Here is a 13,049-nt window from a genome sequence, read left to right as displayed (position 1 = left end):
TCTTAGGAAGTCAACATGAACAGGGCTTTGAGAGGGAGGGCAGAAGCCCAGCAGGAAGGAAGAATGAGCCCACATATACAGCACAAACTGCATTGCTCAGCTTGTGCAAAGTACCTGTGCAAATGACAGCCCTCAGTACTTGTGGATAGGACAAAGCTCACAAGAGGAGCCAGAAACAGCGATGTGGTCCTCTCAGTCTTGTGTATAGAATAGGGACAGTTTTGGCCCAGACTGATGCTACTTCAGTCTTAGTGCAGTGCCGTACAAGTTACATCCTCAACCCTATGCTATGGTCAGATATCTAGCTCTGAATTTGCTCTTCAGTGCTCACAACAAGAACAGTTATACACGTGACATACTACATTTTAATGTAAGTATCTTCTTTTTGAATAAAGTAATTCTTTAATGGTTTGCCTTAATTCTAATCATTACCTGCAAGACACTTCGCTGTCTTTGTCTTGAATATGGACATTTGATGGACTTTTCACATGTAGGGACACTATTCTCTTAAAATGTACTTTAACTGAAAAGGAGTAAGAATTTCTCAGAAGAAAGAGTTCTATTGTTTGCTTTCATTATGTCACTGCAACAAACTAATATTTCAGTTTACTGTTCTTACCACTAGAGCTATTTCTTGACAACCTTACTTTTGTCTGAAGTATAAGTGATCCAAGTACCTCCTAACGTTATGATCTCTCTTACAACCCTGTCTAATATAATCTAAACTAAACCTTTCCATTATAATTCTTTGCCTTAATTTTCCAAATTATTGGCAAATCAAAAATTATTTTGGCAACTGAATACTGCTAAAAACGTTTTTAAAGTCCAAATTACTTCTACTTAGTTAACCTCATGCTCAAAGGGTTTTAGAAAGCTGGTTTGGCCCAATTTTTCTCACCAAATGCTTGCACGTTTTAGAAACTTCAGTAGTGTTGCTGAAATGTACTGAGACTAATCTTAGGCACTTACATGATTAACAGAGAGAGACAGGCTTCCCTAGAGCTTTGGCTCTGATGACTGAGATGTGCTGCCTAGATGATGTCTGATCAAGTCTCAGGTGTGGTACAGTATGAGTGTGGGACAAATTATTTGCTGTACTTTTTGCTTTTTCAGTTTGATGGCAAGTTTTTCAGTTTTAATGTCCTAGTATATGCTTCTGAATGGTTCTGAGAAAATGTCAGGTTGGACAAAATGTGAATTCTAGATGCTCTACATTGAGTCAATCCTTTCTGAAAGATAACTCTGCAACAGTCACTCATCACACCATTAGCTTTGATCAAATACCGAGTTACCATTGATAAAGCTTTTGTCCTGTTGTTTATTAAACTTGTTTCTCGAAATTTATATCAATCAATGCACAGTTATAATTTTTGAAGGATTTACTTCAAGTCTCATGTCACATGGCTGCCAAGTAATGTTAGAGAATAGGCGGTTAACTACATTTCTGCTAGTAATTTAGAAGTGTTCTCTGCAGTTCAAGCGGTAATGGATACTAAACAGAAGATAAAACATTGGAATAGCTACTTCAGGATGTCAGTCTTCAAGACTGGTCCCTACTTTTATTTTTTTATTTTGAATTATTGAATTTTAATAGTCAAACGGCTGCTTATATTTCTGTTAAAAATAATATACTGAGAATGCATAAAAAGCTCAAAAACAAACAAATATAACAATTTCACCACCTTCACCTCAAAACAAGTAAAACTAAATAGATAGGCCCAAACTCACTCTAACAAATTTTTTGTAGGCAATATCTGTCAACTTTTTCTATTTACAGTCCAATTTACAGAAAAAGTATTTCAGCTTTTCTTTGCCATTCCGCAAGCACTGGGCTGCTACGCAATAGCAGCGTAGCGCACTGCGTAACACACCAGCAAGTCTTAATTTAGTGTCTTCAGGTCAAGTAAGAGGTAAAGCTGAGTTTCACCTTCTCCCATACTAGAAGACATCAGTCATCCTGGATCTGGTCTCTCTCCTGCATGTCCAGGCCTAATATGATGGACTCACACTTCTTCCCTCTTCCAGCCTGAGGCAATGCGACCCTTGGCTCCTGCTCAGAAGTAGCAAGGGAAGGGAAGCTGGTGACACAGAACTCATGGCAGCAGCAGCCAGCGCATCACTCCGTACCCCTCTGATGACTGACTGATTAGGAGGAGTACCTCCTCCCTCTTGTCAGTGATGAGGTTCTCCTCCCAATATCTTCCAAAACTCCTGCCAATATCCCTCAACTTTAACTTCCAGCACTCCCAGCATCAGAGAGATGCCACAATTTAAAGCCCCTGAAAGAAAAGGAAACCAGGAACTACCCTATTTTTCACTGCAAAAGCAAGAATCTCTTCCACAAAGCACCTTCTTCAGCTGGTGTGCCTGGTTTGTTAGAAAGATTATTTTTTCCTGGTAGTCAGCCAGACTACTGACTCAGCAAATCTGGAAACTTCCCAGGAAATGGTTGCTTAACTGGATTACACCATGGAAACTATCAGCCTGTGCAGCTCCAAACACTAAACAGTCCTTTAGAACAATCATCCCAGCAAGGTAATCTGTACTTTAACAGCTCAGAATATGATATGCCAAGTGACAACAAACACGAAGAAACACGTGCAGATATTTAACTGTACGGATGTCCAACCAAGCCAGTGACACTGCTCACATCCAGAGACTTCAATTCAATTATGCCTTAAACGATGAGAATATCTAGTAGAATTCAGTGTTTGCTTAGTCTTTTATTTTGAAAAAAGGGTTTTTTTAATTCCAAGAAGGGAGAGGTGCCAAGCTTTTCCCCAACGTGGGGCATTCTGCATGACACTTATTAGCTGATGCCTTGCCCCTCCTTTTGTCAATTTCTTCAAATTTTTGGAACATACTGAAGCTACTCATGGTTCATCTGGTGAGCTTTGTTAAAAGCTATTCAAGGACACAAGTTTGTCTACAGTAGCCAGAAGCACAAAGTCATTGTGCAGAACCCTGTCATTGCAGGAAGGAGATTATCCTCCACAGAACTGCTACCCCATAGGTAAAAATCCCTCAGCAGGAGATCTCTCTGTCTGTGTTTTTACCTTGTCCAAATCCATTGCAAAATACAATTAAGAAACTGAAATAAATACTCATTCCCTGCCAATGGATTCAGCTGTTCTCATCTCCTGGGTGAGTTTGACTGTCTTCTAGCACCACTTCTATCCCTCCCAGGCACAGAAATCAAAGAAACTTTATGGAGATGCTGAAGACACTAATGGGAAGCAATAAAAGCTGACTGCCTGGATGCAGAGTTGGCCTCTTGGGAACAAAGACAAGGAACAGCCCTGCAATCCAGCTGCACAGGCTAGCCTAAAACATAAACCAGACTGCTGTTTGCCTGACTTCTTTTAAAAGGTTTCAACAGTCCCACTAAAAATGACTCAGGCATTCTGACAAAACTTTACTGAAGAGCTTCATGTTCTAGACGAGTCAGAAAAGAAATACTTCATTTTTGACATTTGATCATCTTATTTTAAATCATGCTTGCAGAAACACATTCAAGTCAGTAAACTTCACTCAGAAGAGAACAGGCTACACATCCTATACTCTCCTAAATATACAATTTTTCAACACTGTTCACAAAGAAGTGCTAACCTTTTGCAGGCTCAATATCTAAAAAGTATTGTGACATTATTCCTGTAGTTTACACTGAGATATTAAATCAAAAACAACACAGGCATTCCTACCTACATTGACTTTTTTTAAAATGTTTACCTTAACAAAAGAAGCAAACTATCATGAGCTACGTTTTTTTAATTACTTGGACAGCTGAAAAAAGTGATGTATATTTAAAAAACCAAACACCAATAACTGTCTGCATGAAGTTTCATTTTCAGTGTTGAAGCATACTTGTTGAAACATGCATTTCCTTCCTACACTGAAGGCAGAGGATAAAGCCTTAATATGTTCATATACAATTTCTTCACAGGAAGCTGCTGTCAAATGAGGTGCTAGATATCTATGTAACCACAGGAACTACTATGTTTTTAATGCAATGCAAATGTTGACTTTCTTTTAAAAATTAAACTATGTGACTGTAATTAAGTGAATTCAAGGAAACAAATCTTCAGTTAAATATACTGAAATACCACACTTGGAATGCAATCAACTGTGTTGTCTTTCAAGGCTTCTTGCACTCTTCTCTTTAAGTCAAGTGTATGATTTAATCCTACAAGCACCACAGTTAGATAGCTATGGTCTGAAAAACACTTGAGTGTAACATGTGTAAACACATCGAAGAACTGACTTCACTACAAGCTGTTAATATTAAACTATCCACAGATGGAAATTATTATGTACCCTGTTCCTCCACTCAGACATCAATACCAGCAAACAGTGGTTTGAATGCTCTGTCTGTAACCTGCATTATTTTGTAAAATAACAAGAGAAGATTACTGGGTTTCAGCAGTTGTTGTGTGACTACACTAACTTCTTAGAGTCAGGGATTTCCCAAAACAAAAGCCCTTTTCTGACAAAGGATTTGCTAGTGACAGCAGGCATAGTAGGGCTTATATAGCACAAAGGTTTTTTCCTGCATCTTACAGATGCAAGTTCCTTCAAAAATATTAGGTTTAGTTTGATCTTCTATTATGTGCTTCATAATTTTAAGTATAATAATTTTAAGTAATAAATTATTTTCACGTAAGTCTCTTGCACTACTAAAGTGCCCACATCACAAGCCAGACTCAGCAGCTCAGGCATGCCTACTGCATAGACCTACTAAGAAAAGGAAAGAAAAAAAAAAAAAAAAGCACATACCATGATACAAAGGTGGCATAGCCAAGTTATAGCTCAAGACTAAACCCTTCAGGGAATCTTTGTACAATTCTGGTTCACACTATCACATATGAATATTGCCTTCCTCCCCCCCGCCCCCCAATGCCTGTGTAAAAATGCATCGCATCTGACACTGCCTCCATATCATCCTTACCAAATCAGGGATAACCAGCAGGCCTTTGGGTTCAACCATAGCCACTGGTTTGGAAAAAGTTTTGGCATTGGACAGAGGAGGTCTAGAGAAACCAGCTTGGCAAGGCTTGTTTAAAGAGAGGAAGTTTGGGGGCAGTAGGAGGTTACCAATGCAGAAAAACAAGCTTATATATTAGAAGGGAAAGCACCTTTGAACATGGGCCAGGTAAGTGGAGATAAAAGGTTGCGCTGATTGCCTCTATTCCTCAAAATACAAATCGCACTTTGGGATCTTGTACCAGTTCAGAAGACCCAGCACTAACATGAATAGTGGTCAGCCGTGAATTGGTCAGGCAGTTGGACTAGATGATTGTTGTAGGTCCCTTCCAACTGAAATAGTCTATTCTATTCTAGTCTATTCTACTTACCTGTGCCCTGTAAGACAGAGCATTCCTATTTTAAATGGAAAGCTCAGCTAGGCTTTTTCTGAGAAATCAATGCCAATGTATCTAAAAAGTTACCTTAACACACCAACATTCATTGTTTCTAGAAGAATGAATAAAACTTACCAAAATAATGGAAAGGCATATAAAAATAAATAGAAATAAAATGTTGTTGTGTCACGTAAATATATTTTAAATTAAAAACATAGATGGTTAACATACTTTTTCTTTTTACAAAAGAAACACCTTTATCTTTTTTCATTACTAATTTTAATGACTATTAATATGTTTGTTATTATTTATCTTATTATAATTTATTTTATGTATTATGTATTATTATTTATATTATACTATAATATTATATTTTAGTTATATTAATATATTTTATTATAATAATAATTTAGGGTAATCCATCACCATCTGGATTGCTGGATTTACCATTTTTCAGATAGCACACACTTAGAATAAAATTACCTTGGATATTACAAAAATCTTATTCTATATACGCTTATTAGTATTGTTTTATGGATATTCTGTGGAGTTGTACTTCTGGGGCACACTATGATACTTAGGCACACTACAATAAGAATATATGTGTTCTAGGAAGAAATGAAGTTATTTCTTTCAAAGAGCTAGATGTTTGGCCATGATAATCTTCACTTCAGCATAACAAAACACTCCTCAGATTAACTATGTAGTATTTCTGAAAAGGAAAACATTTGCAAAGCCTGCTCTTCTCTGGCAGCATCTCAAATACATGCTGCAAGGGAAAGATGCCAAGATTTCATAGTTTCAAAACCTTTTGAAACTTTAAACATGAAACAAACTTCTTTGGAAAATCTGTATTAAAAGCCACAGAGGACAACCTTTGACATGAAGTACCCATTTAAAAAAAAAAAAAGTTTTCTCATTAAGATAGACTTGATACTCTTTTTATATATAGCTGTAACTTATTTGTACACTGTTCATCTTTATTTCCACAGAAATACTGAATTCTGACTGTTTTTTTTTAATGGAACCATATTCTGAAAAAAAGCTACTACACTGCATTATGGTATTAGAAGTTTATTGCTGGTGAGCACTTAAAGGTCAGGTTTGTTCAGCTTAAAATAAAATGTTTATTTTATACATTACTCCATCAAATTCCCAATGTTCTGAAAGTGAAGTTAAAATTTTGCTCCCATGTGTTACTACCAGTCAAAATAGGCTACAGTCCAACCAATGACCTCTGTTATACCTAAGAAATGAAAACGCCACTTTTGTATGAAAGTATTTTAATGTTAGCTAATTTTACTGTTTAATATAAGAATTATGACCTTCACTTTGGAATCCGAACTTCAGAGTTTTGCACCGGATATACTTTTTCTAAAACAAAAAGAAGTGCTCTTGAGTTCTAAAGATCATAAAATACTAATCTGATTAAATTCCTGCATTTCTGCACATTGACACCGATAATCTTAAGAGGATGTTCCTGATAGTATGATAGGAAGTAGAGCAAATTCAGTACATACCTCATAGCCAGGGCTGACAGGAGACTGAGACAGGAGGTTGGAAAGAATTAAAAACAGAACAAAGAAATAAGGGGGGGAAAAAGACAGAAAATAATGTTACTTTAGAAGCAAGCATGACTGCATGATTATTTTATACTTTCATTCTATGTTATAGAGTAGAATGCAAAAGAATTGCATTTGAGCTATGGCAGGTAAAAATCTGGGTTACATTGTATCCTCCTAGTTCTACGTGTTTTTAGCATTTCTGTTCGATGAATTTTACCCTACTAAGTTAAGAACCAAAAAAAAGGATATTGCCCACATTTTATTCTTTGGAGGTAGACTTTTAAAGCCCCCAGTCAATTTTCAGCTCAAATTAAATACTTTATTGGCAAATGAAAACATTTATACCCAAACAGAAACTGTGTCTGCATGTGGTGGTTACCTATGAAAGGATAATTAAAGTACCCTTTTCAGGATTTCACATTATCCTCCCTCAAAGATTTTTCAAATGCCACAATTTTGTAAGTTAGGGCATAACTTCTTCACAAGTGGCATTGTTTCAGAAGCCAGACTTACAAGCTAAATTTAACACTGCTGTGAGCTAAAGTTGGCTTCTTTCTGGTTCACACAACGTCGACAAAAAGGTTCTGAAATCATAACTTAGCTAATAATTCCATCTATGAAAGGTCTCCAGGAACTCCTCCTCTCTCAACTGCTCTGACTCTACATAGTAAATAGGGGTAAAAATAACATTTATTTTAGTCCTATTTAAAGAATTGACAGATATCTGATTGAATTCAGTGGTCCCAAACAAAAGTTATATTTTGTTACCAGTGATTCAAGTGCCACACAAATACTAATAACAAATGATATGATTTTGTGAACGAGGATGATATTTCTTAGTATAGTCACACAGCCTGTAGGAAAATGAAACACGTTCCAAAGTGCATGCTTTGATTTGTACCACAGTATAAACTGCCATAAAACTTATCTCACAAGTATTGCAGAAGAATGGAGTCCAAAGGACAGAACTGACACAGGAGTACTGACAAAGCTTATGTACACTTAAAAAAAAGGGAAAAAAAAATTGAAACACATTCAATGCAAAAAAACCCAAAACAAAACAAAAGACATATAGAAGCCATACGTGAGAGCACTTCTGAAAATCTGGTAAATGATACCATGATTTCCTGAAATAAAGGTGAAATCGGAAAGCTATTTCATTTCTCTAGGGTAATGCCCATCCCTGTACCTACTGTAAACATATTTCCTTTGTGCATGCATGTGTGTGCATGTATGATGTTCTGAATCATCAGTGTGGGTACAATGATGATTACAAGTTCTTAGAGAAGTACAGCCTGCAGTATATGTGAAACTTACTGTATTTCTTCACCGGCAATTTTAATATTTTCAACAGTTTAAAAATACGTAGCTTTGCAAAACAGGTATTTCATACCAGAATGTAATGGCAAACAACTAAAAGTGCTTTCAAAGTGAATTTTTTTTGCTATCTTGTAACTGTACAGTGCAGTAAATATTTATAGGGAGTATACCAGGATGCTCACTCATACAATTTTTTTAACCAAAATTCCAGAAACATTTCAGAATTAGGGCCAGCACTCCTCAAAAGGTTCTGTCTTGGTCTGAGTAAGTCAGCATTTCTGACACAACCTACTGAGAATTATGAATAATCTATAAAGATTTCTTGCTGCAGTTTTTGCAGAACTTAAGCACCTTACTTATTTATGCAGCTTTTCAATTAAAAATACAGACTCATAATGTTAACCTTAATTTCCAAGTAGCTTTAGGCTAATGATAATCAGTAGCATAAGTACATAATTATGGTACATAGATGGTACTGCATATAACACCAGGTCTACATCATTTGCAATAGTGTCCTTTTAGTATGTCAAGTTTAATAAGTTTAATATTCTAATTGAGAGGAAAACATGATAATTGTTGTGTGTACTTATAAATTCTTTCCTCTCTTTTAAACCTTAAGGTTTTCAAAACTTTCACCTAGGAGTGGATTCATTTACACACAGTGTAAATTCTTAACTATTCAAGTATATTATGACTATGAGTGTTAAAAAGAACAAATATGCCAAAGATAAAAAAATACATATAATTCTAATTTACTCCTGTCATTACATTTTGTTCTCAGAAGAGTTTTTTCATGATGGAAAACTACTGTATTAATGCATATACAAGTATATCTTATATTCATGTGTGCCTGTGTATATACTGTACATCTACACACATATATACAGATATATACATACATTCACCACAAAGATCTGTTTAAGAAAATCAAATGGAGATTTCTCCTACTTTCGTCTGAACACTGAGAAATACGCCACATACACAGGCTCCAACTAATTAACTATAGCTTTGACTGTTACAGATACTCAGTTTGATACAGAGGTGCTTGAGTCACAGTGTTCTCCTGAGGCAAATCTTTCCTATATCATAAACCAATGGATATAATGGTCTGATGCAGAACTTCTCGTTCCAGAGAAGACATCCTCCAAGAAGCAGCTAATCATATTAGTATGGGTGGCAGTTTTAGACCTTCAAAATAACCTAACTCTTGTCAAAGGGAGGAGACTACTGGGAGTATCAGAAGTGCCACATACCTTAAACCCACATAGCTTAAGCTGGTGACCTCCCTTTTACATCAAGATGCCTTTTCTCACCGCAATGCTCTATGACTTACATACCACCCTCCACTGTAGTCTGTAACAGGCAAAACCAGATCCTATAGCACTAAATGTCATTGTTTCTTAGCAGCAACACCCATGGCATCTATAGCTAGGGAATCCCATACCAGAAGGGCTTCATCCGGCACGCTGGGTGAGGGTTCTGCAGAAACTGTCCGAACGGTGCTGAGTCCTGTTAGGGAAACATTTGACAGGCGCCTTTTCCGCACACCACTACAGTTGTTAGGGATTTTAAATGCACATCTCTTATGGTAATTTAGACCACATCCTGAAAAAAGAAATTTAAAACCATCTGATTATGGTTTATTACTGGAAAAAGCAAAGACTTTTTTTTAAAAAAAAACAACAAGGGTTCAAAAACACCACCCTTATTTTCGATTAAACTTTTTTCCTCTACTCTGCTGGTTTAGTTCCCATATTCTACAAATTTTTAGAGAGACTATATTATGAGCTCTGAATAGTTATATCTATAACCAGTGTTTTTTCTTGGATTTTTCAAAAATCTATGGTCTCAAAGCGCAAGAAATTTCTGTGATCCGCATTTGGGAGGTAAGGAAGTCTTTCACTGGAAATGGTATATTCCATCGGATACAGTCTGCCAGGAGTCAAATAGTTGTGGCAAAATGAGAAAAGATAGCTATTACAACCTCATATGGACCGTCAGTAATTTCAGTTAAATGATCTGAATTAATGTGATACAGAATTAGATACAGGCTCAGGCTCATAAGGGAAGTGTAAGACACAGAAAACCTTTTCTTAAAAATACAGATGGACCAATTTTTTTGCACGTCAGGTTACAGAGCCTTATCTAGGAGGCCTCAGAGCAGTCAAAAGGATTAGATCCTTAATCAGTTAATTATTTTGATAGTTCTTACTGTCTCTACCTACTGTAATTTTTTTCCTGATGCTTAACCAATTTAAAAGCAGCATCAGAGACAACATACATAAGTGGAATGGATGGGTCTCTTCCTGAGACTGAAAATCACATCTCACTGCAGCTTACCTTCACATTTGAGTCCCTGACGCACCAGACCCCACAGCATTTCTCCACAATGGTCACAGAAGGCTGGTGCTCGATATGAATGAACAAAAAGAGCATGGGGCCGGATTTGAAAGTCTTCAAATGTAGCAGAAGCTGTAACAAGATGATCATTCCGAAAATGAGTAAAATTAGTAACATAACTACTATGCTTCATTAATGTGGTACTTCAGCACAGAATAAAGTAAAACACCTTTTGGTTACTATGATGATGAACTTTGAATTTTGTATTGGTTGTTATATTTTGAAGATAAAAAGACTGATGATATACCATCAACCAATAGTATATCATATATCATATCCAATGACCACTGGAAAAAGAATAAAGCTGCTTTTACAAACTTGTAGCAATAATTTCTCTGGTAATATTTTTCCAACATTCAGGATAATAGCATATCAAAATCAAACATTTATCAGAAATTGGCAGAGTTCAATCAAATGTTGGAAATTTTTCAACATACTCTTTTACAGACTGTAAAGGTCTACATACATAAGATAAACTGAATACATCCAATAAAGAAACATTTTCTTCTTTTTAGACAAGTAAAGGAAAATGTATCAAAAATGGGCCATTTCAGCTGACCAAATCAGAATGATTTGGTATATTTTATTCAGCAGCCTGTGTTGATATCAATAAACTGATCAATCAAGTTGAAAATATACATTACAGTTTAAAAAGAAAACATGTAATTATACACCCAATCATCAACAAAGACAAAAACCTTGCAGAGCAGTCTGGAAGACTGCTGTACATTTCCTGAAGTACCAATCCTTTCAAAACTGATGTGAGCTTGCAACTAATGTAACAGTTGCAAAAGTTACAGGGACTAAAGGCGCTAGTGTAAACTATAAAAATAAACAATGACAGTGTTTTAAGAGCTATTTAGTATACAGAGGCAACCAGTACCAAAATACTTTTAGAATATATACTTTAATGAAATATTTTCTTTTTCTTAATAATATGTTATACATAGATAGTCTAATGAAAAAAAAAATCTGTCAGATGTTGTTAAACGTTAAGCATGTATGCAAACATTTGATCTTATTCAGACTGTCCTTTAAACAGGTGATTTAAGTGTGTGCTTTTCACAGATATCAGTATGAATGAACCAGCTATGTAGCCACTTAATAAAAATACTCTGTCTCTCAACAGAAATACATTCCTGATTTGCAACTGTGAGGAAAAAAACTAACTTTTTTTTAATGATTCAGTTCAAATGAATTCCTGAAAGATCCAAATACCCTTAGTCCCTGGCTTGTACGTTGTGCAATAACAAAAAGAGGACTAAAAATCTGCATACCAGTCAAGAAAAGGTTTTTAACTAATTAGAGTGGAGTACCAATAAAGACTTATGCCCTGGACTCAGTGCCTTCTGTGCACAAATCTTCTACTCTTAGGAAAAACTTTTCCAAAAACGTCCACAGAAAAACATGTTTCTCATCTCAACCAATTTCTGTTCTAGGGATCTTTTAACAGAGGTATTTGGAATACCTATGTTGCAAAAGTAGGATCCAGTGACTCCAATTATATCAAACCTTTTTTTTATTTTTATTAAAACATTCCAAATCACCTAACAGTTTGTTTAATTCAGGATTTCATTTTCTTTTCCCAGAATTATTCTGTTCCTAGTTTTCATAATAAGCCATGTTAAAAAGCTTACTTAATTCAAATAATTAGGACCTAGTAAAACAGTCTGACGTGTTACAACATCTCGATTCTGAAATAAAATAGTTTTATATTTATTTAACAATGTTAGGCCAGCCATTTTTTTCAGCCTCAAGGGCTTCCAAACACATACGGATACTTTTTCAAGTATGTATTTTTCTATTTTTTTCCAAGCAACAGCAGTCAAGTTCACTACTGTTAAGGCAATGCTCACTCTGTAATGGTAATGCTGTCCTTGGTACACTACAAAACACAATTCATCAGAACGCATTTTAGGTGTTGAACAGAATTCTTCTGATTTTACTTTGTCTAGGACTTAAAGACAACCATCTTTTCTGGGCATATAGCCAGATGTTTTTCTGCAATTCCAACCAAATCCAAGAATACGTTGGAAGGCTGAAGCACTCAAACTTTAAAATATATTTTGATGTTATTTAAAATATAAAAATATGTATTTATTCTTCACTTGTACAAACAGAACAAAATACAGGCATATTAAGTTCCCTATTTAATTTCATATTGAAGATATATCATGGGAACTAGGACAACACCTCCCCAGTAGATAGTTAATTTGTGGAGTTTGAGAAGGATTCATTTTTCTGAGCCTCTATATCACCAGCACACAGCCACCAGGAGAAAAAGGTGCCACTGTCAGGCAACACACACCTCTATGGTCCTACCACATACGGATACCAATTGAGCTACTATAGCCCAGCAGCGGGATGAGATCAAATTATAGATGCAAATCATTATGAATCTACAGAA

General features: G+C 35.7%; 1 protein-coding gene across 2 annotated transcripts in view; it reads right to left on the bottom strand.

Moving 5' to 3' along the window:
- The window catches only part of PRKD1 (protein kinase D1), a 143,728-nt gene that overhangs the window by 33,671 nt on the left and 97,008 nt on the right, over positions 1–13,049 (bottom strand). The window contains exons 3-5 of one of the 2 annotated variants that reach the window (XM_059819251.1): positions 10,583–10,714; positions 9,687–9,847; positions 6,878–6,901 (exon numbers count right to left, since the gene is read on the bottom strand). In XM_059819251.1, the coding sequence (XP_059675234.1) occupies positions 6,878–6,901; positions 9,687–9,847; positions 10,583–10,714 (317 nt within the window). The remainder of the gene's footprint in view (positions 1–6,877; positions 6,902–9,686; positions 9,848–10,582; positions 10,715–13,049) is intronic. The other variant, XM_059819252.1, reaches the window with a different exon arrangement.

This window comes from Gavia stellata, chromosome 7, assembly GCF_030936135.1.
Source record: "Gavia stellata isolate bGavSte3 chromosome 7, bGavSte3.hap2, whole genome shotgun sequence".
In the NCBI taxonomy this organism is placed as follows: Eukaryota; Metazoa; Chordata; class Aves; order Gaviiformes; family Gaviidae; genus Gavia; species Gavia stellata.
Note: the sequence above shows the minus strand (reverse complement) of the source record. Positions and strands in the feature narration are given on the sequence as shown.